Source organism: Chelmon rostratus, chromosome 4, assembly GCF_017976325.1.
Source record: "Chelmon rostratus isolate fCheRos1 chromosome 4, fCheRos1.pri, whole genome shotgun sequence".
NCBI lineage: Eukaryota > Metazoa > Chordata > Actinopteri > Chaetodontiformes > Chaetodontidae > Chelmon > Chelmon rostratus.
Window position 1 is genome coordinate 17,192,612 of NC_055661.1, and position 25,336 is coordinate 17,217,947.

Consider the following 25,336-nt stretch of genomic DNA (forward strand, 5'->3'; position numbering starts at 1 on the left):
TGTCCAATAATTGTCCTGACTTTTGTTATTCTTTAGCTTGTCTTATCTGTGCTTTTAGGGCATTTACAAAGCAAAGTGCTCTGCATGTTTTAAAAAAAGAATTTATTGTTTTTCTGTGCATGTGTTGACATTTGTTTGTGCATGTTCACATTCACAACAGCAGGTTGCAGATCTACCATAAGGAGGTTTCTGGAGGCTGGAGGGCAGTGGCAGAGCTGAGTCCACTGAGCCAAGAGAAGACGTCTGTCAGTCTGTGGGTCAGACCCGACAAGCTGCGGAGTCACTGAAAGCTTGAGGCAGAGGCAGAAGTAAAGCATAATTAGTCTGCTAAAATATTCAGCAGCTGAAGATAGAGATTAAAATATCAGTGCAAAATAACAAAGACAGGATGTTTATGAGCAACATAGAAAATAAAAAACTGATTTTTGCCACTTTGAACTCTACTTCTATGAACCCACAGGTGATGTAGTGATGAAAGCTGCATTTGATCACTAATGACTCCAAAGCATTGCAACAAAGCCTTTGCAAGACTCCAACAGTGACAGAGCAACATGGGCATCTTGTTGGACTCTCTTTCTCACAACCTTTCAAATGTAAGTCCAGTATTCACTCACTTTGTATCTCAGGTCTGGTTCTCCAGATTCTGTGAGAAATGTCTCCGTCTCCTCTCGCTTCACAGTGTCTCCTGCATCATATCGTCAGTGTGCCTGAGCCTGTCTGCTGAGAGTGACTGCAGCCTCATATGGCGAGGTTAATGAGAGTCGTAGGTAGTCAACCGTACAGGCCAGCCTAAAGCATGGTCTGGAAGCAGCTTATAGCTGCCGTTAAGTGTTGATTCTCAGTGCGATCAGCAGCACTACAATCCTCTCACATTACAGGGACTGATTTGATTCTGTGGAACCATTAATGCCCCTGAAAATGTGATTTTCTAGTCCAATGAAAATACAGTTTTTTACCTTGTTAATATGTCTGTGGTGTTTTTTATGCTGCAAGAACATTTATATAGGATCCCACTGCTCATTCTAAGAAACTGAAAGACAAAATAGGACCTTTGAAAGTATCACTATGTCAGGCTTTATAGTAAAAATTCCCACATGTACCATCATACAGTATGTCATCAAACTGTGAGGGTGAGGGTGAGGGACACCTGTGAGGTGTGATTGGAACATCTTGTTCTGAAGTCTTGTCTTTACTTTTTGCTGTTAATTTTCCTCAGCCTGCCTCAGAATGACTTCTGACAGCAGTTCCGAACAGGGATGTGAATCAATCAGAAATGCATTTTTCCTTGGCAACCATCGAGTGCTGCGATGGTGGGTCAAGAAATGAACGAAAAAATACATGTCAGCATCGACACTGTGAGTGTTTCTTCGCTTCACTTTTACCTGAATATTTCTATTCTGTAGCCACAGTTGACCAAGAAGTGAATCTCCCCCAAGAGCTTTCCCTCAGCTTTTCTTATGACTTCATAAAGCAAGAAAAAACTGTGAAGAATGGGAGATAGAATGCTCCAAAATCATTCAGCCACATCTCTATCGTATGTTCCACATATTCTCTATAATGGGCCTCTGTTGGTCATTAACCCCAGGTAATCAGCTACACCATCCCAGCTGAAAATCCGCCTGCTTACTGCAAACTATTTTCCAGTTGAAATGTCTTAGTTTGGCTGTAATGGGCTCCTCCTCGTTTTTATGGCCTCTTATGTTCTTCAGCACATTGCCCTTTTCACACACAATTACCTCCTCAGCTCCATTTCAGGCTCATTAGCAGGACTTGCAGGCTTATCCTTCCCTAAAATCAGAGGGCTTCAAGGGACATGACAAGTTCTGGTGCTTCTGGAAGAGGATCATTTAGCTCATCTGAAACTGTATAACTGTAAAGCCGTTGAATTTCAAAATGGGAAGTTAAAGTGAGCTGCACTGGTCGACCTGTGTGGCGATATAAATTATCACTGGGGGAAGATGAATGCGAGTTTGAAGTTATCATGGCAACCTATACTTGCAAGTATCTAGTGCTCTGCTCTCTACCTCACTGTTTTGTTCTGTGGGTCAGAGAGGGTCAGCTGCTTGTTGTCAAATGTAAGCACATGCAGCAGTGGCTCAATTGCATTCCTGTGGAAACATTTAAATGCAGATACCCTTCAGAGCAGAGCTTAAAACTCCATAGTCAGCAAATAGGTCTAGCCGGTCTTTATCGTCACATTGCCTCGTGGCAAGGTCACCTGTCACCTTGTTACATATAACCAACCTTCTGTTGGTAGTTCTTGTTGGTCCATTTCTAAGTAAACTGTGTTGTTTTGGCTTCTGAATCAGGCACATTTTGCTCTTCTGCACTATGCGGTTTCAGAAAAAATGTCTTTGTAAGTTGTGGTTTTTCTATCATTTAGAGATTTTCTCAAAATGCTCCCGGAAATGTTTTAATTCAAAGTGAGCGAAACAGTAAATTTAAAATCAAAACATGAAACTGCCAGCAGTCACATGGCTTTCTTTGAAGAAATGCTTCCAAACTGCAGAGGGTCTGAAGTGGTCCGGCGGTTCATATTTGGAGCTTTGTCCTGCAGGTTTGGCTTGTCGCTCGGCTCAAGGATGTGAATGGTTGTTTTTGTAGTTCTAGTTCTAGTGAAGTGACGCAGGACTTTTCAATGGTTGCACATAGTTATGAATGCAGAGGTGGAGATGCCAGTACACTAAAGCCAGCTCTATAAGAAGAGATTGACTGGAAGTGTGTAATGATATTTATTCAGGTGTGATTGACAGAATTGCATTGATATGAAAAAGGACAGCCTCCAGGGAGTGAAATATCATTGGTGGGTGTCAGAACTGTGACTGTTGAGACTTTGACATCGTGGGGAAGTGGCGATGGAGAAGTTCAGAAGAGGAGAAAATAGCAGAAATTGAAATAAGATAAAGGACTAAAGCCAGAAAGTGAAAGAAAAGAACTTCCTTATTGAACTTTTCTCAAAGCGTCATGATGATGTGATGACTTTTACACTCATCTAAGAGAGCTGTTCAGGATATACCAAAACCTCTGACCGCCTGCTGTGCATCAGCGGATACCAGTGGAACCGGTGATGAGAAGTCTACTCATGACCCGTCATCACAGGCTCTGCCTTAGTGAGGTGAGATTTTGCTGAAGGATATTTCTCCTGGCTGTAAAAATTCCAATGGGAAGTACTTCTTTCATATCATATAAAAATGAACGGAAATGGTCCAGTCCAGGTCGAAATATGGTCGTATGTATTTTCTGCATGTATCTACAACACAGCAGGCCTCTGCATGTCTGGCTCCACAAAGCAGTCTCATCTGATGTTATTGATGTTACAGTTGTTATAGTAATCAAATTATCAGCCTGTGTCACTGCGACGCGTGATGAATTATAGGAAAGGCCACACCTGCTTTATTAGAAAGTTTACTACCTGAATAAACAGATGTGTTCATGCTCATCTAACCTAATGCACATTTTAAGATATGATAAAGCAACAGAGGAACAATGAGCACTGTTTTGTACAGCTGAGCCTGGCTGTAAGATAAAATCCCATACTTCTTATTAACATAGCCAAACATAAAAAGAAGATAAAAAGGTGAGAGCTGATCTTTGTGGGATACCACATGCTGACAAAACATGTTCTGAACCTAAGACACGAGAGATGTGAGACTGAAACCAGTTTAGGGTAGACCAGAGTGTCCAGAGCTGATGCTTGATCTGATATTGTAAGCCTTTCTGCTCCATAACTGATGCAAAATTATTCCATGGAAAGTGTTCGGAAGCTTCGCACTGTGAGAATGGAGGTGCTTGCACACTGTTGTGGATGGGATGCATAGATTAAAAGATGAACTTTGAACAAGCAACACGGAAATCTCCCAGAAAATTAATTTTACTTTCATTACATTTCTCCAAATATGCTGAAGTGCTTCCACATCACAGCTACCATTCACACTGAGGTCATAACTCCTGTATTTTCTTTTTTTTAAATTGTGATTTAGAGTTTACAGTTAAACAGCTGCACATGGTGGGGATCTATGAGCTGATTCCTGTATTCAAATTTGACTACTTTTAGGTCAACAAATAAATAAATCAATAGGCTTTCAGCATCCCCCCTCAGAATTTCATTCTTGGCAGTGTAATGGACTGAATGATTTCAACTGTCTGCCCTTTCAGACAATCACGGATTCCCCAAAATTGCAACTGATTTATTTGTAATCACAGAGACAGGGGGGAGTATACAGTGGACCAGATTAGACCAGTCCCTCAAATTTGGAAAAATAATAAAGACATGAAACAGCTTGCTTGCACCATCACAGGAGGAGACTTAACAAAAGTACACTTCACTTAGCTGCAGTTCAGAGCAGGATGAAATATTTAGCAACGCAACTCTTTGGGTTTCTCATCGTCTTTCAGCTGAGTTGTGGAGCCTGTTAGCGTTCATCAGCGCCAGACATCTTTTTACCCATTTAGGGCAGGTTTGAGTTTGTACTTGCAGTGATTGGTCAAGACTTGTTATATGATTAAGACACTGATATTAACAAATGCGCTTAACTTTGTTTTATACCCTGTCCGTTCTGATATAGTCGCCTATTCATCATTTCCCTCTTACAGCATCAGAAGACCCATGTCTGATGTAATCGAGTCATCTCTCTCTGGCTGCGTGTGTGTGTGTGTGTGTTTCTCCATATAGCCCCGAGGTAAATCTGATAAAGCAAAGTTATGTTACCCTCATTCAGTCTCTTCATTCACTATTCTTGCTGGCACAACTTCATAACATTTTCTTCTTCGCAGAAGACTCCTCCAAAGGGATTTATGTAAGTTGGCGTGTCTGGAGTAGTCTCACTTTGGATCCCATCTGATTAAAAATGAACACATATTTCATTTTACTCAAAACTGGATTCTCTCGTCTGTGCCACTTGATTTCAACAGGAACCTACTCTGTAATCCAATAGGGCAGTTTGTTTTTAAGAGGGGAAACAGTTAAATGAACCTTTTTCTGCAACCGTTGTGCTGTTTTATTTAACACAGAAGTGCCCTGTAGTGTAAGATATTCATATCTCTACGTCTCCACATTGCTGAGTTTCTTCATTGCACCGCAAGAGACAAGAAAATGTACTTATAACAAACAAGAAGACAAACCGAAACCGAAACTAAATGTCCACAGCAGATTACAACATGGTAGTTTGTTAATGGTCCAATGAGCAAAGCCATATTATAACTAATACAGATCCTGAGACTCACCTGCACATGCTCTCTTGTCAAAAGAAATATCACTTCAGAAACATGCAGTCCATTGTACAGGCTAGTAAGTTATGTTGTTTCTTCCTATACTTGCTGTTGTGCAATAATGTTTTAATCAATGTTGTTGTGTCCCAGGAGGGAAGGTGTAGTGGGAAGCCTCCCAGCATGCACAGTGGCTACACATTTATATTTATCCGTATCTGTTTCTGCACGTTTCTCCAGCACTGCTAGTATTACTGTTTTTTGACATGTCTTCCTGTAGCGTTCCCACTCTTGCTACATTTCATGTGTTGTTATTTCACTCAGTATTTTGGCCAAAACAGGTTGGTGTTATTGTCTGAAGGTTTGCTGCCAGTCTTTCAGATGAAAACATAATCAATGTGTGCAGATGCTTTGGAGAGGGGAACTACAGTTCTGGCTGTTAGAGAGGGAACTGTTGTTCATCACAATATGAACATGAATATGAGGAAAAACATGAAATGTCACCTTTTTTTTAATTGTTTTGTCTCTGTTCAGTAACGAAGAGGTCCTCTTGTAGTTTTAAGGCAGTCTTGGGTGTGGACAGTGCAAAGATATAGCAAACATAAGGTGTATCTAAAAACCCTTAAATTAAAGTTGGCACTAAATGCGACCTCATAGTTACTGTTCAGTGTCATGTTCAGTGATTATTTTGCTGTACTGTATTTTAAGAGCAGTCAGCAAAGAAACAGTCCATGCAAAGGTGAATTTTGGTTTTCAATTCTGTTACTATCTCTCTCACACTCGTGCGCAAACTCACACATGTGTTCAGACAGACTGGGTTAATGAATCTGGCCCACTGTTCTGTTCCTGTGCTACTGTCTAATAAAAGGCCTAATTAATGCCTTTAACCTTTAGTTATCAGGCAGACAACCCGACTAAACACAAATCCCAGTCCCAGACCCCTGCTCAGTGTTTTCCACTTCATGAATTTATGACCTGAGGGATTCATTTGTTTTGCTGTAAAGATCCATTTTGACCTTGTGGAAAAAGTGCAATAAGATAGCTATTTTAATAGAAGACCACTGATGAAGAATGAATAAAGCTGCGATACTTTACTTGTGCAGAAGAAACAATATTTGCACATTTTATTCAGTGGATTAGGATGCCATCTGAATGCAGACATGTGTTTAGTAATTCTAGATTGTGTTATATAAAGTTGTCTAGGATACTCTTGTTTTCTGTGAATGAGACAGAGAATTAAGTCTCTTGGCTCTCTGGCTCCCCCTGCTGCAAGAGTGCATCTATTGTGGCCAAGTGCAGGATTTCAATCATAACAAGACAAACAGAGGTCCAGAAAAGCGTTTTTTTTAATCATTGTACAATGCATTATGTGTATAACACATATGCTTACAAATATAAACATTTTTCAGAAATCCTTTACAGCAAAAAAAGTTCCAGTTGAGACATTTCTCCAGTGTAGTTACAACCTGCTAAAACATGTCATCAGCAATAATATCAGTAATTTATATCATTTTATATACATTCTGTTAGAGTTTATATGAAAGTTGTTGCAATCAATTTTTTTATATCAACAATGGAACATATGATGAATTGTATGTGAAAAGTGTGGTTCATAGTGACAGACCCACAGAGAATTACCACCCAACTCTGCAGTTCCCCTCAGCTCTATGGTGCATTAGAGTGTGTTTCAGGTTTTGGTTCACTTTCACCGCTCTCTGTTTTCAGTGAAAAAGCTCTACAAACCCACTGCATGCTTACCTGCTCAGCACCAAACAGGCGACGAACAATGTCAGGCAAAAACACAGTTGTGGCGCTGTCAAGAGCATGCCAAATCATTGAGTGGCAATATAAGCTTAACCCTAAAGCCATGTTGGACAATCAGAAGCCTGAAAAAAAGCAATTAACAGCAGGCTACCTGCAGCTAAGGGCCTGATCCTACCACAGCAAAGGCATTACCTGCCTTCGCCATAGTAAACAAAGGAGAAAATGGCACACACACTGATGTTAAACAAAGGATATGACAGTACACAGTCTGTCGGCATATTTTGACAAGTGCATTTACCCCCAAGCTACTGGACCAATTCCAAAGCTTTTTTTTCTCATTAGTGAAAATAGGGCCCAGGTTTAAAAATACTGGAATTACTCTTTTAAGGATGCTTTGACATGTCATGCAGTATGGCTGCTAATCTGCTCATTTACCATCATTGGCATCAAACAAGTGGAGGTTCTCTAAAGTGCTGTTGTTGTTTAAAGTCTCTGAGTCTCTGTCTCTCGTACAGGCCTGAGGATGACCTCTCTCCTGTAGGAGAAGTGGGTGAGTTTGACCTTGTGGTATATCCTCTCCCTCCACTGCAGCAAACGGTAAAGAGATAGAGTGAACTTTGCCAGGGCCAGTGTGCAGGTGATCTCCACCACCAACAGCGTGGTGTAGATGGTCAGCTGAGATTTGCAGTGCTGAGCTTTGTTTCTGTACTGACACGTGAAGGATGGTGATGACCCCTGAGCGAGTGGCTCCAAGGGACAAGTGAAGACCACTGGAGAGGTTTGTGGAGGATGCGTTGTTGTTTGCGTGGTGGTTGGTTGTGTAGTTCGGAGAGTGGTGGTTATGGGCATAGTTGTTGTATGTGTATTTGTGGTTGTGAGCATGCTTATAGTGGTGTCGAGTGCAGTTGTTATTGTGGTCGTAGGTGCAGTTATATTGGTTGTGTATGCAATTGTTGTTATAGCGGTGGTGGGTGCAGTTGTTATAGCAGTGGTGGGTGCAATTGTTGTCATAGCTGTGGTGGGTGCAATTGTTGTTATAGCAGTGGTGGGTGCAGTTGTTGTAGCGGTGGTGGGTGCAATTGTTGTTATAGCAGTGGTGGGTGCAGTTGTTGTAGCAGTGGTGGGTGCAATTGTTGTTATAGCAGTGGTGGGCGCAGTTGTTATAATGGTTGTAGGTAAAGTTGTTGCTATTGTGGTCACGGGTGCAGTTGTTGTTATTGAAGTTGTGGGTGTGGTGGCTATAGCTGTGCTTATAATGGGTGTGGTTTCTGGCAGAATAGTGGTTGTTGGGATTGTGGTGGTCGTGGCCGGTAGTGTGGTGAAGACAATGGTGGTTGGTGCTGTTGTAGTAGTAAGGATAGTGGTTGTTTGTTCTGTAGTTGGCAAAATGGTTGTTGCTGTTGTAGTAGTAAAGATGGTGGTTATTGGTTCTGTCGTTGGGAGTGTCGTGGTAGTTGTGGGAGTTGTGGTGGTTAAGATAGTGGTTATGGCGGGAAGGGTGGCGCAAATGAGTTGATCCTCTGTTAATAATGTGACATCTCGCCCTTTTAGATCTTCTGGATACTGACAGACCACAGGAGACACAATCTTGCCAGAGTTCGCCTTCAACCACACGTTAAGATATATCAGATTACAGTCACAATGCCAAGGGTTGTCATTGAGGTAAAGTTTTGTGAGTTTGGTTAAAGGCTGAAAAATGTCCTTCGGAAGCATCTGGAGGTGATTGTGAGCTAGCTTGAGTGTGGTCAGCGATTGTAGCTTTTCAAACACGTCTGCCCTCAGCGAGTTTATCATGTTGTTCAGCAGATTCAGCTCTTTGAGGTTCTGAAGGCCTTCGAAGTACTCAGCATACAAGGTGACAAACTGATTTTTAGACAGATCTAGCTTCTTGAGTTTCTTCAGAGGGCTCACTATTCCTTTAGGAAGAGTGCTGAGTTTGTTTTGACTGAGACTTAACTCAGTCAATGCAGGCATCTCTCCGAAAAGCACTGGTGGTAGACTAGTCAGTTGATTTTTCTGTAAAGTCAGTGTATTAAGCTGAGGGAAGCCAACCAGAAATTCTTGAGGTAAACCAGTCAGAAGATTCCCATCCAAAAGCAGCTTGCTTAGCTTGTCTTTATGTGGAAATATATTTGGTGATAATTCTGTTATTTTGTTGCCCTGCAAGCCAATTTCCTTCAAGTTTGGCAAATTCTGAAAAAGATCTTCAGGGACGGTGGTAAGCTGATTCTCATTAAGGCGAATTTTCTGCAGTTTTTTTAAGTTTGAGAACCAGTCGGTAGACACAGCGGAGAGATTGTTTTTTGCTAAATGAATCATTATAAGGTTTTCAAGATCATCAAAGGTCCCGTCTTCAATCGAGTTGATCTTGTTCCCCATCAAATTGAGTTCTTTCAATTTTTTAAGGCTGTCAAACAAGCCTTTCTCCAAAGCGTGGAGCTTGTTAGACTTTAGCATAATATTCTCCAGGTTGCCGAGGTCTTGAAAGACTGTCACTGGGATTGATGTTAATGGAGTGCTGGAGATCCCAATATGCTTGAGGTTGACCAAACCTTCGAAGGCTCCCGGCTCAACTGATGTGGTATCAGTGTTCATGAACTCCACCAGTTCAAGCTGGGGGTTTTCAACAAAGGCTGCTTTTGGGATTGTTTTAATCTTACTATCCAGAAAGATGACCTCTGTCAAACCTGTTCTCAGGACGCGCGGGATTTCTGTGACGGATGAACTGAAAATATGTTTGCGGCATTCCGTCTCCTTCTCACATGGTTTGACTTGAGTCAATGAAGTCTCAAAAAGTAGAGACAGATAAAAAATGATGATTGATGATCCTCTTAACATGTTTTTTCACTATAAAAAGAAAAAAATGATGATGATTTAGAACTCTTGTCTTTCTTGTGATAATATATGAGTGACCAAGTATCAATAACATCATAAAAAGCTTTGCTCTGTCATTTTATCATTAAATCCATTTGCTGTTACAGTCAAATGCCGAAAAAATATTTGCCTACCGTATCATTTCCTTCCCCAGGATGAAACGGGTTGTCACGGCAGTGAGGAGACACAAACAAGCTCATTAGTTATCTTATGTATCAATGTTGGCCAGCAGGCCTCCAATGTTTTACATCCCATGTGAGGCGTGGTTTAACAAACTTCTGCAGCTTGAGATAACAGCACGGGTGGAAGGTTTTTAATATTTCACCCACTTACTGCACTGCTCTGCAGCATGGCTCCGAGACTGCCAAACTGATATGTTTTTCTTATTCTTAATAATCACTGACATTTTAACAGGGTTCACAGACTCCTTGTTTTCAATATTCTGGTTTTAACCAAAAAAGATATATATATATATATATATATATATATACATGAGAGTATCCAGAATATTGAAAACAAGGAGTCTGTGAACCTCTGTATATCAAAGTTGTTAAAAAAAAAACTCTTCTACCATCACTGTGTACAAATGGTCTGAGTCTTAATTACATCATTTGTGACTAAACTTTGTTTTGTCTGGTATCTGTAATTTCACTCAAAACAAAGGCTGGAATTTTTGGATTTCAGCCAAAGGTTTCAAACGTTATACTGACTTCCTTCCATTAGATGGCAGTCTTTCACCCTGTATATAATTAATTTAATCAAGTGGCTCAAGCTGTTACCACTGCTAAATGTGCTTCAACACTCCACTGCTCTGTGTTTATAGCAAACCAAGTTTTGCCTTAGAAAAGTGCAGAATGCTGCAAACGCAGCCTCAAAAAGTTTTTACTACAATATCATGGTGTGCCACCTTCCCTTCACCTTGACCACCTTTAAATCTACTCAGTCTGGCTTCTTCTGGACATTCCAGAAACTGAATTCACACAATCAGCATAATCAGAAACATACTAGTGTTTAAAAATCTCCTGGGTCAACTCCTTTTCACAAGCGAAAAGTTTTTCCCTTCACTACACTCGTAAATAATAAGATAAGCTAAGATAAATGTGTGGGTAAATGTTTACTAGCTATCACATTTACAGAGATGCAGCTGTAATACCACTGAGGTGAATCCAGTAACACAATGAAAGATAGGCTCCCACTAAGAGTAGCACTTTTATTGAATGTATAGTAGTATTTTGCATTGTAAATGTGCAAACCATAGGATGAATTGTGTTACAGTTGAGTCAGAATAGTTTTTTTATTTTTCATGGATAACCATTTCGCACTTTACTGTCCCCTAAATGTATTGTAGTTAGCACAAAAAGCCATTGTCAAACAGCAGTTAGTCCTGAAAAATAGAAAATAGTTGAACGCAGGCTTAATTTTACCAAAAGAACCTCTGAAACACTGTTTCAGTGCATCTGAGGCTACATTCACCAAAATGTCTAGGATGCCCACAAGGCGGCAAGGCGAGTGTTTTTACAATTAGTACACACAATGTCCATTCTGTATTTACAGCACCCTAACAAGAAAACTGCCTGGTAACTATCATCATTAAAAACTGAAAGCTAATGAATTCAAAAGTTTACTTGTCTGTTCTAGCTGGTACGTCTAAATAGAGCTGAAGTGGTCATTTCTGTTGCCTTTGAGGCTCTAAAATCAACTCCAGGCTCCACATTTTCTGAGTAAACCATGGTAAGTGAGCAGTTTCCCTTGGCTTTAAAAGTTCTTGGGTTGCTGGGTGGTCTAGTCTACAGCACAGAGTTCTTGTTTCTGTGGCCTATGTTTCCTCTTCCTCTCTTGTTCCTCCTCCAGCACACACAGCTGATGATGACGGTACTGACGATGACAGTGGAAATGACTGCGATGAGGATGAGGATGACCGAAGTGTCATTAGAAACCGTCTCCTTCTCCCCTTGTCCACCGCTGGTGACCTCCTCGTGTTCTGAGGTCGGGGTGGTCTTGACAGCAGGTGAGGAAGTGCTTCGTCTGGTTGGAGGGGTATTAGGCTTCCTCCTCTTCTCCGTTGAGGTCAACACAGGCTCTTCAGTAGAAGTAAGAGACATTAAGTTCTCATCTGTCAGCAGAGAAATTACCTCACCGCTCAGACTGAAAGGTGTTTCACAGACTACAAGAGTTTGGTTAACCTTGGATGGGTGCTGTTTCAGCCAGTCTCTAAGTGGCAAAATATCCTTGTCACATCTCCAGGGGTTTTGCTGCAGGAGCACTTCTGTCACAACATTGAGGGCATCTAGGCTCTCCTGTGGCAGGTTAGGAAGGGAGTTATTTCGCAGATCTATCTGTCCCAGGAAGCTCAAGCCCTGGAGAAAACCCAAAGGGAGGGATTTGATAAAGTTGTGCTCCAAGGAAATGTTGACCAGGCTGGGTAGACCTTGGAAAGTTCCAGCTTGCAGGGTTGTGAGCTGATTGGTGTGAAGTGATACCTCTCCCAGCTGCTCCAACCCTCTAAAGGCTTTGGTGGATACATAGCTGATCTGGTTCCGACTGAGCACCAGGAGACGTAACTGAGTCAGGTTCCTGAACGTGTCGTCCTCCACACGACTCAGCTTGTTGTCATACAGCCACAGGTCCTGCAGGGCCATGGGCCCAAACACCCCTGGCCCCAGACTCTCCAGCTGGTTTTCGTAAAGAGAGATCTGGGAAAGGAGGGGTAGGTTTAAGAAGATCCCGTCTGGAAGAGATGTGAGCCTATTGTGGGAGAGGAACAGCTTCTGGAGTTTCAAAGTCTTGGAGAACAGGTCATGGGAGAGATGAGTGATTTGATTGTCATGTAGGGACAGTTCCTCCAGATTTCCAAGGTCATCCAAACTGCCGACGGGGAGTTCCTGTAGTGAGTTTTTGTTAAGCCGTAAGGTTTTCAGCTTAGAGAGACCCTTGAATGTCTCTCTAGATAGCTGACTGATATTGTTTCCGGAAAGCAAAAGGTACTGCAGCTCAGTAAGAGGGTGAAAAGTTTCCACAGGTACAGAAGTGAAAAGGTTCTTACTGAGGTCAAGAAGTTTGAGATCTGTCAACAGAGAGAACCACTTGGGGCGGAGCACCAGGAGCTTGTTGCTCTTCAGATTCAGAGTCTCAAGCTTCTGAAGATTTCTGAACAAGTCCTCAGGGAGATCTTGCAGTTCGGTGCCAGTAAACCCTAAGGCACCTAAGTTTGTAGTGGAATCGAATGTGCCAAGGCGCACTTCTCTCAGAATAGTGTCTTTAATCACAAAGATGCCAAGGGCATTCGAGAAATCAGTCAGGTCCTCTGGTTTTAGAAAGTAGATACTGCAATTGGAGAAGTACAGGGTGGTGGTTGATGAGGGCACAGCTGTGGGGAAGTCTGAGAGTCCACTGCAGAGGATTTTGGTTCCTTGACATTTGCATCCTTCCGGACACGCCCAAACAACAGCGTTGAGGGAACAGAGAAGTAGCAGCACATGAAGGGTCAGGGACAGATCCATTATTTCTCTAGAACAGAAGAAATGGCTATGTTAACAGTCGAGTTTGATTATGAATCTTGTATCAGATTTGCATTGATGGGTAAGGGCTTTGTGAACATGTAATGGTCAATACATACATTATACTCCAATTTTACATGTCAGAGTCACTTAACTAAGCACTAGGAGTACTATTACTCAACATGTGAGTACATGTGACTCCATCTTTTTTAGACTAGCCTTTAGTAAGTCACCCAAATGAATGAACGTGCAATACTAAATTGCTGGAGTACCCCTTTAGGTCAGTGCTGAGCTTTGCAAAGGTTGATGCCAGTAGCTCTGTCTAAAAGCAGACTTACTGTACTCGTCAAAAATACTACGTGGCAAGAACACAAAACATCTGAAATTAAACACTGAAATTTACAACAAAACAAAACAGAAGCTGTAAGAAGTTATTCCAAAGTAAATTAGAACTTGTTTTTGGCTGTGTATACTCTTGCGCGTGAAGGAAAATGAATTAAAGACATGGGCAGCATTTTTGCATTTGTTGTGTTTTGACTTCAGTGCGCTACTTTCTGAGATTTAATGCGCAATACTGCAAGTGCAAGAGACCGTGGTCTGTTTTTTACCCTCTCATTGAGAGAACAGCCACAAACGGGATTCTCTGCACTTTAAATCACCACCATAATAAGGCAGTTATACTGAAGGCAACTCTAATTAGTAACAGTCTCTGCATGTTGCAGCCTCAGCATTCTTGTTTTAACCAAAAAGGAGGCATTTGCATAAATTGATCCAGTGTTGTACTTCATTGCCTGTGGCTAGGAGCCTTGCCCGTCAGCATTGTCAACAAGATTGGCTGGTGAATCACTATGCTTAGCAGTCTTTTGGCAGAAAAACCGTTTATTCAGGATTTGTGTTCAACAGCAGTTTTGGAGGTCACATGCTCAAAAAGTTTGCTTGAAACTGCAGAGTGCAGTATATATATTTGCTGCCACAATCGAAATGATTTCAGTGTACCGCACATCTAGACATGACTGCCTGCACATGTTTGAGGCTGTGGAGGGGGCTGTGCTCACTGTTTGTAATGGCACAGGAGGCTCCAAAGACAGAGCTGTGCCAGCATAATGACCTGCTTCTCCATACAAATCCGTTTAAAGTTCTGCAGCTGAAGGTTGGCAGGCGTGAGCTGGTTCTCAGTGGCTGAGGTGTATTAGGGTGCAGAAAGTGTCTTTCTGAGGAAGTAACTCTCTAAAGAGACCAGTATGTTCCTCAAGATGAACTTTCTTTCTTTCCTTCCTTCTTGTTTCTTTCTTTCTTTTTTTCACATCAAAGGTATGGGGCCATAAAACATGTCCTGGTGCATCACAGCTGGTCCTATTTTTGATACATTTTGTACTCATGCCTGCTTTCTTTCATGTGCTGCCTGCTGGGTCCCTGCTGTGAGAGGGAAAGTAATGTTTACATTGTAAGTAAAACACTTTTTATTGTGCTGTTTCAAAACATGTTAATCTTTATTCTTAGCCCTACCAGTGCTCCTACTTTACCAGTACTCATTATTAGCACTGCTAACCTGAACCCTTAGTAATATTCATTCTAACTTCCTTTTTTATTTGTTAGAATGTGGTATGTGGCACAACACCCAGCCTATTACCATTGCCACTTCCTTTTTTTACTGCTGGGAATGTGAAGGGTCAGAGTTCACATTTAAGTGAGGCATGTGTTGCTGATTATACAGCTATCAGAAAACTAAAAGTCACATATCCATTAAGTGAAGTGTTATTTGAATATAGGTCCTCTTCGCTTACATTAGTTAAAAACACTGTCAGGAACGACTGATTTAAGTAGCTTTAGTAGCTTTCAGACACATGACACATCCAAGCCTCACTGCATCACTGCGAACTGCGCAGCATGTGTGCCTGCTGCAACTCCTCACAAATATGGATTTAATAATATTCCGATTTGAGCAAGACCTGACAGCTAAACCATGTTTCCTCTCTGGTATATACTGTAACATCCCAGTCCAACCAAAACCACTGTCTGCTCTGGACAGAACCTGGAATGGTCTGCAGTACAGTGTAATGGCTCAGGCATTTCTACTTCACCATTAATTGCTTTGATTTTTTTCCCCTCTTGCCATAGCTGAAGGATCAGCACTTTGTCTCTCATGAAAAGCCTGAACTAGCAGAGTAGGAAAGTGTTCAGTGCAGAGACCAGCAGTCAAGCCACAGAATTCATTCAGAAAGATTCATGTTAAAATGTTTTCGGTCACCACTCTGTCTGACACAGCGTTGAGACTCAAGCTGTCCAAAATCAACCACATTTCACTAAATTAAATGCAAATTAAGAATCCCACAAGCAGTATTTTACAAAATCAAGGGTTGAATTATGCACAGATTTGTATTTTTTAGATAGAAGTACAGTAAATTACACAAACTTATCAGAGCTTAACTCTTATTCCAGCTCTGATTAATTTCAGTATCTTCCTGCCACATTATTCTTCACAAATATGTTAGAGCAGTCAGCACTGTTGACCAGGACAGCATGCCGTTTGTCAGAACTTACCTCCCGTCGTGGCCGACCACTGAGTGAACAGAGATGGTGAGTTGGTGTGGTTATCTTTTTATGCACGTCCTCCCTTCCTCCTCATCAGCTTCACAAACCCTCTGATGAAAGTTTCCAGCACTGTCTGAACTCTCACACATCACATTTTCCTGCTCTTCGTCATCACTCGGTTCCTTTCTTCTGCTTTTTTTTCCCCTTCTTTTTGCCCTGAGCTCATGAAATCTGTAGGACCTTTTTCTGATGCTGCAGTGGCACTGCCGAGCTTCCCGGCTGTCCCCCTGCCCCCTCTGTTCCTCCCACAGCCTCGTGCTCACATTTTTTGCTAAATGTGGTGGTGGGGGATCAGACAAGGGAAAGCCCCACCCTCTGGTGATTTGTGCCCATATGAGTGTCTGTGTTTGTTATAATGTATGTGCTGTGAGTGGATGTGTGAGCTGTGCTTCATCTTAGAGGATCCATATGTTTTTAACAATGTAACTACATGTTTTTCTTGTCTCACTCCAGGAAAAAGAGGTATATTTTGGGCTGGATAGGGTTTCAAGGAGGCTGAGGATTAGGTTTGGTTAAAGACAATGGAGTTGGCTTTTTGTTTTTGTATGTGACATTTTTTTGTGTGTATGTGTTCTGTGGGTGTTCACAGTTAAGAATCAGCTGAACAAATCTTTGGTATGACGTCTGTGATATGCTCGTAAACCGATGGTTTTGGTCACTTGGCAGTCTTGGATGTTCGCACTATTATCCACTGTTAGGGAGTTACAGATTGCAAGTTGATCTAAAGAACAACAACCTGCAGACGTCTCTTCAGTCTCACTTGTGTTGCAGAAATAATGATTTTTCTGTTCAGTATGTTTAATGTGCAAGCATGTTTGGGAGAATGAATGACCAGCTTTCAGTACTGTCTAATTCTAGATGAAAATATGATTAGGCCTTTCTTGCTTTTGCAGGGGCCTTCTGTTTGTGTGCGTATACAGCATGTGGGTAAACGAGACTCAGTGAATGAATGAGAATCACAAATATCCAGATACACAGCTTCTGAAATTGTTCCTGTGTTCGAGTGTTTCTCACTCTGTTCCTGTCCATTCAGTGTGATTTAGCCTTCGTGCCAAAATGTGGTATGTTCTTCAACAAATCAGTGGGAAAAAAGGTTGAGCAGGGAGTGTCCTGCAGCTTTTAACATTCCTGTGCTGCTGTAAATAAATGCATCTGTTTTGTAACATGACATACTCCCTCCTCACCACAGAAACGAGATAGCGAGGGTGGAGTTAATGTATACACAGTCAGTTGCTGCAATGCCCAACATGCTTGAAACCTCGCGTTGTTCTCATATTACCATGAACATATGTAGCAGAGAGAGTAACTCAGAAGAGCCACGGCCCCTCTTCATCATTAAGCTGGTGCTCATGTTATTCATTGTTTAACATTTTCCCTGTCGTCCCATAATGTCCATATTGCAGATAAAGTTCAAAGATATCAGTCTGTCTACCAATGACACGTATGAGAGAAAGCCTGCCTGTGGTTTGACAGTTAGAAATTGTTCTTTGGTGCTGTCCCCATCTGAGTGAGTCAAAAGGTCAGGGGGGAGCAGACATGAACTTGTACTATGGCAGTATACTTGACTTTATTTCTCTGAGTTTGAGAAAAAAAGACAAATAAAAGACCAATCCTGCACACCACTCTTCTCTTTTCAGGAAGAGGTGTGTAGGTGAACATGGACACCTGAAACCCCAAAAAAAGAGTTTAGTGTCTGAGCTCCCATACAACCTGTCAGAAGGTGGGGTTTAAGGGGAGCTGTTGGTTGAACCCAGATGCAGACACGAGGGGGCGCAGGTTCAAATTAACAAATTTATTAAACAAAGAAAACCAAAACTCAGGGAACTATGAAAAAGAACACACTAGGGTGAATGGGTATAGGACAGGGTGACATTGAACAAACACATGGAACGTGGTGTAACTTATGGACAACGACAACACTAGAAAGACACTAACAAAAAAAATGTGGCTTGACGATGACAACTCTTGAATAACACTTACATGGACTGTGGAATGACTAGAGACAAAGGCAAAACTAGAAACAAACTTACAAGGACGGTGGGAAGGCTAGGGAACATGGACACAATACAAAAGACGCAGGACAAACATTTGCCAGAATGCAGCAAAGGCAAGAACAAAGGCAAACCAAGGAAACACTCACATAAAACGTGACACAAGCATGAACAAAGACAAACCAAGGGAAAACACTGACATGAACAAAGATAACACAACAAAAAGAGACAAAGGGCTATGGCATGGATTCTCAGCCAGCAAGGGAAACGCAGACAACGACCTGACAAAGACTGGGGGGAAGACACAGACTTAAATAGACAAGGGAGGACAACTAATGACACACAGGTGAAAACAATCAATCACAAGGGCGGGAAAACACAGGAAGTAAAGCAAACAAAGAAACATAACTTGAACCTTCAAAATAAAACAGGATGTGACAAAAACAGACTATGACAACACACAAGGGGAATCTTCAACAAAAAACAGGCATGACAAACACGTCATCATCATGGTAGAACAAAAGAAAACCTTAAACATAAATCAGACGTGGTAAGCACGGATCATGACACTTTCCATTTTCAATTTTCAGCTTTCAGCTGTTCAGTTGCTAAAAAAAAATCACTGAATTTGCTCGAGTAGTAGTGTTGCAATTAGATGGGAAAGCGCCACAGACCGAAGGTAGTAACTGATTTAGATTTACATCGTTTGATAAGCACAACAAAACATGACAAAACAGCTCCACCATTTAGACAGAACCCAGTCAGAGACCAAAGTAAAACATACCACAGTGATGCTGTTGTGGCTGTTTTGGCCAGAGTGTTTGGCCAAAACTATATTTTGTTAGTGTCAAAATGCTATCTAACAGTTAATTATTGGACTTACGGTAAGAGGATTATCTCTCTACCCTACAGCCAAGAGTCTGTTAAGACCAGAGTTACAAATGTGATGTGGAAAATCTCTCTGAACACCAGGTTCAAATAGGTTCATCACAGACAGATAAAGGTAAAATGTTTAAAAAAATATGTTTCGCTAATCTTTCCACTTGTTTTCCACTTTGGTCCAGTCTTCCAAATGACCTCTGCGGTATGATTTCCACACTCGCCCTCTCTCGCAGCGTGTGTGTGCGTGTGTGGGAGTGCGTATGCCCACTGTTGTGTGAGCTCAGCGTACTGGAAAGGCCTAATCACCCGTTGTCATAGCAATGAACTTGGGTGCTGTTCACCAATTCATCCCCTTTGTTTGCTGTTTGTTTTAAAGTCCAATCTCTTCTCGTGGAATTTGTGGCATCCGCTGTCATTTTGTAAAGGTTTACAAGCTTTGAAAGCTTTTTTTTTGACCAGCAGACGAACGTTCTCTATTGTTTTGCCTCCAAAGAACAATGTTAAACGGTATTATTAGTCAGATGAAATGTAATTATCACCACAGCTGGTTTTACATGTAAACTTGATTGACAAATTTCTCATGTAAAAACATTTGGATGAAAACTTTAGGATGAAATTAAAAAGCAACCATCTGTTCTCAACCCTTTTCGAGGCTCTAAGTTACATTATGTTACAAGTGATCTTGGACCGCTTCGAAAAAGGGAATCACCGCTCTGTGCACATTGCTGTGGTTTTGTTTCATAATAAAAGCTTGTGAAATTACAGAGGCACTGTTTTGCAAAAGAAAGAGTCATCTCAAACATTATTTTGCTCCCTGACCTTATGAAATCGACAGATGACTGAACGCGAGCTTCCTGTTTTGAAGACTGTTACAAAGATGATATTGTGAACTTCCCAGTATCCAAGCTGTGATTCATTGTGGGAATTCACAGTTCTCCCTCATTCCTGTTTAAGGAGGAAATGATGTGATCTAGATAAGAGCTCTAGATGGGGGATGTTTACAGTCCTCTCAAATATGACTGGTGTCCTACTGGTGCATATAGAAAACACACTGCAGTGCTGAACCAGGCTGCATAAGAGGAATGACCAGATCTCAACAACTGAGCTCCCTTTACCACCAGCCTGCAAATGTGCGTGTTGGTAGAAGTAAAGAATCAGGATTTAGGTATTCCTGACTGAATTGCCCATAATCCATCTTTATTGTGTTATTGATGCTGTAGGTTCTCCTTACTACAATGTACCATGGGGCCTTGAAGAGATACAAATGGAGAACAGATGTAGAAAAACAACCTCATAATTACTGCTGGGAGAGGCAAGAATAACATCATCATGACAAAGCTTGACATGACATTTTTTACATACCTCTGCTGCAGACAAACAAGCATGTCATATCAGCCAGCATGGTGAAAGAAATAAATACGTTTGCACATTACACCATTTATTCAGAAATATGTTGACTGATTACTCAAAAGTTACAGAAAACAGTATGTAAAGTATGTAAAGTTTTGCTGTTGCATCATGCAGTTTGAAGCTTTCGCCACTAGAGGGAAACAAATCACTTGATGTTGACAACATTGTCTTGACTTTAGAGAGAAGCAGAGAAATGCAATATGGAACACTTAGTAATGTCTAACAGTAGCTGCATGTACAACATTTTGTTTGAGACAAGGACATGGCAAAGGAAGAAGTTTTATTTTACATATTTATTTCATATACTTAAATCTAGTGCTGCAACTGGTCTGCCAGGTATTTTCCTGATTAATTGATTAACTGTTTGGTCTATGAAATGTGAAAAAGTAGTGACAAACAACTATCACAACCTCCCAGAGTGCAAGGGGTCATCTTCAGATTGCTTGATTTGTCTGACTGACAGTCCAAAATATATTTTATCTACTGTTATATAAGACAAAGAAAAGCAGCAAATGTTTACATGTGGGAAGGTGGAGCCAGTAAATGTTTGGGATTGTTGCTTGAAAAATGACTGAAAAGACTAATTAATCAACTAATAGCTGCAGCTCTACAGAAACTGTACAAAATTGTGAACAAACAGTTTGCTCACAATTAGCTTACACACTGTATAACTTACTGTACTGTATTTTCTGTTATTTATTTCTGTTTTATGTAATATTAGATATTGTATTATCCGACCATATTTTTGGTATCTTGAGTTTTAACTTTTTCACAATATTTTTAATCCTGTATCCTGTCTGATTGTCCGAATGTAACACTGGAAGATAATCTTTTATAAGCTCCAACCTCCGGAAAAGGACAGTTTATCTTGGTCTTCTGTGCACCAGGCCAGATAACATGTTTTGTTACCCTGTAATATGTGCATAATCAGCTTTTAGCTCATCCATGGTCTTGCTGAGGCGATACATGCCATACAGGGCAGCAAGAATGAGGAACAAGCCTGTGGTCACAAGAAGGATGTGACAAACCATGAGGAACCCGGTCAAGACCCTGTCCGAGGACAGGAACCACACGTAGACCCAGCCCTTGTGGTGGTTGTGGTGAACAAAGTCTGGCCCCTGCTCAACTACCAGTGTGTCATAAAAAAGAGGTAACATGTAATAAGTCGATGTGGTCTTAGTAGTGAGAATAAACTCGTTGTCAGGCAGGCTGGTGGTGGGAGTTTGGAGAGATGTTGATAGGATTGTGGTGTGTAAGACCGATGGTTCTGTAGTTGGAGTGATTGTTGGGGCTTGTTGGGTAGCTCCTTGAGTTTCGGTTGATGTTGCTGCAGGTGGTGTGGCTGTTGAAGCTACAACTGCTGTTTGTCCTCTGGTTGAAATGGTGCGGAATGGTTTCGTTGGCTCATGCAAGTCACTCTGTGCAGGAAAGTAACTTGATAACGTGACTGTTGGATTGCAAAAACTGAACTCCTCGTCAGGCAGAGAGCCAAGGGTCCGATGCTCTTGATGCACTGGGCTACGGCACAGCACATCATCTCTGTCAAGAATCACATGCTCATTTTGTCTTATCCATTTTGCAATACCTCTGATGCTGCAGGTACAGTCCCAGGGGTTGCCACTCAGAGTAAGAGACCTCAACATTGTATTTGAGTTGAAAATATCTCCCGGGAGAGTCTTGAGGTGGTTATTCATCAAATCAAGTGATGAAACCTGTCTAAGGCCTTGAAAGATGTTTTCTGGCAGGCTCTGCAGCACGTTTTCATTAAGAAGCAGTATGCTTATTCTGGTTAGTCTGGAGAACAGCTGAGGATGTAGATGAACAAGTTTGTTGGATTTCAGTGAGAGCTTTTGAAGGTTGGGAAGGCAGCAGAAGAGGTCTGGAGGGAACTCAAAGAGCCATTCATTTAAATGGAAGTTAAGGGTCAAGAGTCCAGACATGTTAGCAAACAAATTTTCAGGAACAGTGGTGAGGTTAGTGGCATACAGATAAAATTCTCTCATGTCAGGCATGTGTCCCATTAGCTGGTCTGGTAGAGATAGTAGCGGGTTGTTGTAAAGGGTAAGCTTTCTCAGCTTGGGCATGTTGTAGAAGCTCTTTTCTGGGATTGCCTGAAGTCGGTTGGAGGACAAGGTGAGAATCATCAAGTTCTGCAGTGACCAGAACACCTGAGGTGGAAGGCTGGTAATCTGGTTATGGTGTAGTTTCAGCTCCTCAAGGTTGACAAGTCCATCAAAGGTCCCAGCTTCTAGCACCTGTAGCTCATTGTTATAGATTTGGAGTTTTTTGAGTTTAGTCAAAGAATGAAAGATGGTAGGTGGAAGCATTCTCATGGAGTTCCTGCCAAGGTTCAGAGCCCTGAGTTCTGTAAGTCCATCGAAAACATCTGGAGCAGGATTACCCAGTTTGTTCCGGCTCAGGTCCAGGTCCAGCAACTCAACAAGTTCTTCAAACATATCTGGAGTTAAGGTCTCCAACTGGTTCCCATCTAAATGCAGCTGTTCCAGAATGGTCAGTGGACTGAAAACCCGAGCAGGGAGGGTAGAAAGATCATTGGAAGAAAGCAGGATAGACTTGAGCTGTGGAGCAATGTGGAAGGCCCTGGGATGGATAGTGTGTAGATGGCTGTGAGTCAGACTGAAACGGTTCAGGAGGTCCTGGTCTGCCAAGCTCTGCTCATGTATGACGTTCATGTTTGTGTCATTAAGTCTCAGCGTGTATGTATGGGCAGGCAGCTCCTGCGGTATATCTGTGATGGTGAAGCCAAAGCACATGACAACACCTTGATATTTACAGCTGCAGCTGCTCGGGCAGACCATGTTGCAGGTGAGGTGTGGCAGCGCCAAGAGGACGAGTATCATCCACAAGGTGCCTGCACAGTTAAAATAAAGACACGTTTTGACACATGAGATCTGAAAGTAAGTTGTATTACCATGTAAAGCATCGCACGGTGATCTCTCACTGGTTATCATAAAGGCCAACATTTTTCTACTCAAATTTTATCACACAAGATTTTAATGCAAATCTAGAATTTAATTCTTGACACACTGTACTTCTCCAAGACCAATTATAAAATAAACAAAGCAAAAACATGAAAGATGTTTTTTTCTTCTCTTCAATAACAGTAGAAAGACTAAACTTAACTTGAACCAAAGTATTCCACCAACCTCTGGAGTAAGAATCCATCATCGTCCTTCTGACGTTATGAGCTCTGTGCTGCTCCTCTTAAAAGCACCCTGTCTATCAAGTGACCCTGCCCTCAGCTCCACCCAAAGGTCATCCTTCATGCTGCCCAAACACTAACTTTAACACCCCGTGTCACCAAAATACAACAATATTGGACTAATATGTTGACTTATTTCATGAGGCTTCTTTCACTGGACTTGTTCCTTGGTCTTATTTTACTGCACAACTTAATGTTGGAAATTCTACACTACCATTGTGTTCGTAACCCCAGTTAGTATTTGTGTTTTTACTAACTGTTACACCATCTTTGAATCTTTTTATTGCCTTTTACTTTTCTACATTTTTGGAGAGTATTTCTCATCTTGTGCAGTTTTAGAGATCGTAAAGCCTTTGACATATAAAAGCTGTTGTTGACATGATGCTGTGTGTTTTTACTACAATCATATGAGTGACACAGAGGATGCTTGTTCATTTCCTGCGGGTTTATCTTGACAGGATGGTCTGACCCCACTGTGCCTGTGAACCAGCTTGTGGTCTGAACGGAAACATATAACAACCACTTCTGTGTCAAGTCAGTCAGGGTGTTTTTTTGTCCGATGCCTGTGTGTGACAGAGCAGTAGGATAGTTATACATGCAGTATTAACCAAGCAGCTGGCAACAACGTGTAGGTCAAGAAATAAAATGAGTGAAGCTTTCAGCACACAGCTTCTTCAGCGTGTCACTTCTGAACATGTGTGTGTGTGTGAGACAGAGAGAAGAAGAACGTGTGTTTAGGATTCTTGACCTCTCACTGACAGTTAAACCGGGCACCAGGCAGTGACGGCGTTCTGCTCGCTTACTCCTACATTCCAACAAGTTCACAAAAGGATCCATGCGAGCCTAAACCTAATGCTTGTGCTTACACCCCCTCAAATTTATGGTCAAACTTAGTGTGTCAGCAATGTGCAATAATGTGAAGGTCCGTCTGCTTTAGCCTGCTGATGATGACTGACCTTCCTCTCGCTGCTCTCACGGTTAACGGCCATCCTGTGTCGGCCTGCCATGTCTTCATCATTCAGTCAAAGTCCTGGTCGGAGAGCGTTGTAAATGGCCTCAGTACTGCAATGGTCTCCTTCGGTCTCTGAGGCTGTGTTTGGAGGCTGGGAGGCTGCTGAGCCCAGTTTTGTTGCCCACGATGTAAAACCATCAGTGATCCGGTGCTCCGAGCACTCTGAGCAAAGTCCCGTTAGCTAATAGGGTCACTGCATGGCTAACTGAGCTAACTAGCTAATGATAGCTAGTAGCTGCAGCTGAAACAGCGACAACAAAGAGTATACTGAGCAGCAGTTAGTGGTTACTGTGGTGATGTGCTGCCCCCTGTTTGTTTGGAGTGACCTTTGACAGGTGGTCATTTCTTACATATTGCACCTTTAAAGGCACAGTTTCTGAATACAGGCTGCATGCATTTCTGGATTGAGCATTTGATACTTTGAAAGTATGTATATAGACCTGTTTTATAATTTAAAAAAAGATATGGAAATCTCATTTTCTATCATATGGAACATTTAACATCTTTTCTGTCCTCTGAGAGCTGATAGTGACACAGTCACACAAAGAGTGAGTGTGTGTTGCTGTAAGATGCTGAACTGATGTAGAAAAACTGCCATGGAATTAAACATTATCATGTATTTGAAAAAAGTGGATTGTTCTTAAATAAAACCCAGTAATAATTATGTGAAATGGAATTTTAAAATGAATCATTTTGCATTGTGAGTATTTTTTCAATTACATCTTTCTGGCTGTTGCAGTATCTTGCAACATCATAGCAGGCCCAATGCCAAAACACTAAAAAGCAAGATGGTCACAGAAAATGCAATTATTTATGTGTGCCTATATGTAATGAATCACTACAAGACAGTCTATTACACTCTGGAGTTCATTCTTTGTGTCTTTCT

The 25,336-nt window shown here is 41.6% G+C and overlaps 2 protein-coding genes across 2 annotated transcripts; both read right to left on the reverse strand.

Moving 5' to 3' along the window:
- Positions 1-6,535: 6,535 nt before the first annotated feature.
- On the reverse strand, positions 6,536-10,042 carry LOC121605711 (carboxypeptidase N subunit 2). Its single transcript, XM_041935752.1, has 2 exons — positions 9,978-10,042; positions 6,536-9,816 (listed from the first exon to the last, which is right to left on the reverse strand). Exon 2 carries the CDS (start codon positions 9,805-9,807, stop codon positions 7,453-7,455), a length of 2,355 nt encoding a protein of 784 aa, XP_041791686.1. The 5' UTR covers positions 9,808-9,816; positions 9,978-10,042; the 3' UTR covers positions 6,536-7,452.
- Positions 10,043-11,046: 1,004 nt separating this feature from the next.
- LOC121605436 lies at positions 11,047-23,410 on the reverse strand. Its single transcript, XM_041935344.1, has 3 exons — positions 23,383-23,410; positions 21,125-23,087; positions 11,047-13,350 (listed from the first exon to the last, which is right to left on the reverse strand). Exons 1-3 carry the CDS (start codon positions 23,402-23,404, stop codon positions 11,631-11,633), a joined length of 3,705 nt encoding a protein of 1,234 aa, XP_041791278.1. The 5' UTR covers positions 23,405-23,410; the 3' UTR covers positions 11,047-11,630.
- Positions 23,411-25,336: the final 1,926 nt, after the last annotated feature.

Bases quoted from the DNA above. Each gene is read 5' to 3' on its own strand.
- LOC121605436 (XM_041935344.1), bottom strand. From the start codon at position 23,404: ATGATGGATTCTTACTCCAGAG. The intron at 23,088-23,382 runs GTTGGTGGAATA...TTAACTGTGCAG, and splicing joins GATGGATTCTTACTCCAGAG to GCACCTTGTGGATGATACTC. The intron at 13,351-21,124 runs GTAACAAAACAT...CTTCTGTTCTAG, and splicing joins GATTATGCACATATTACAGG to AGAAATAATGGATCTGTCCC.
- LOC121605711 (XM_041935752.1), bottom strand. From the start codon at position 9,807: ATGTTAAGAGGATCATCAATCATCATTTTTTATCTGTCTCTACTTTTT.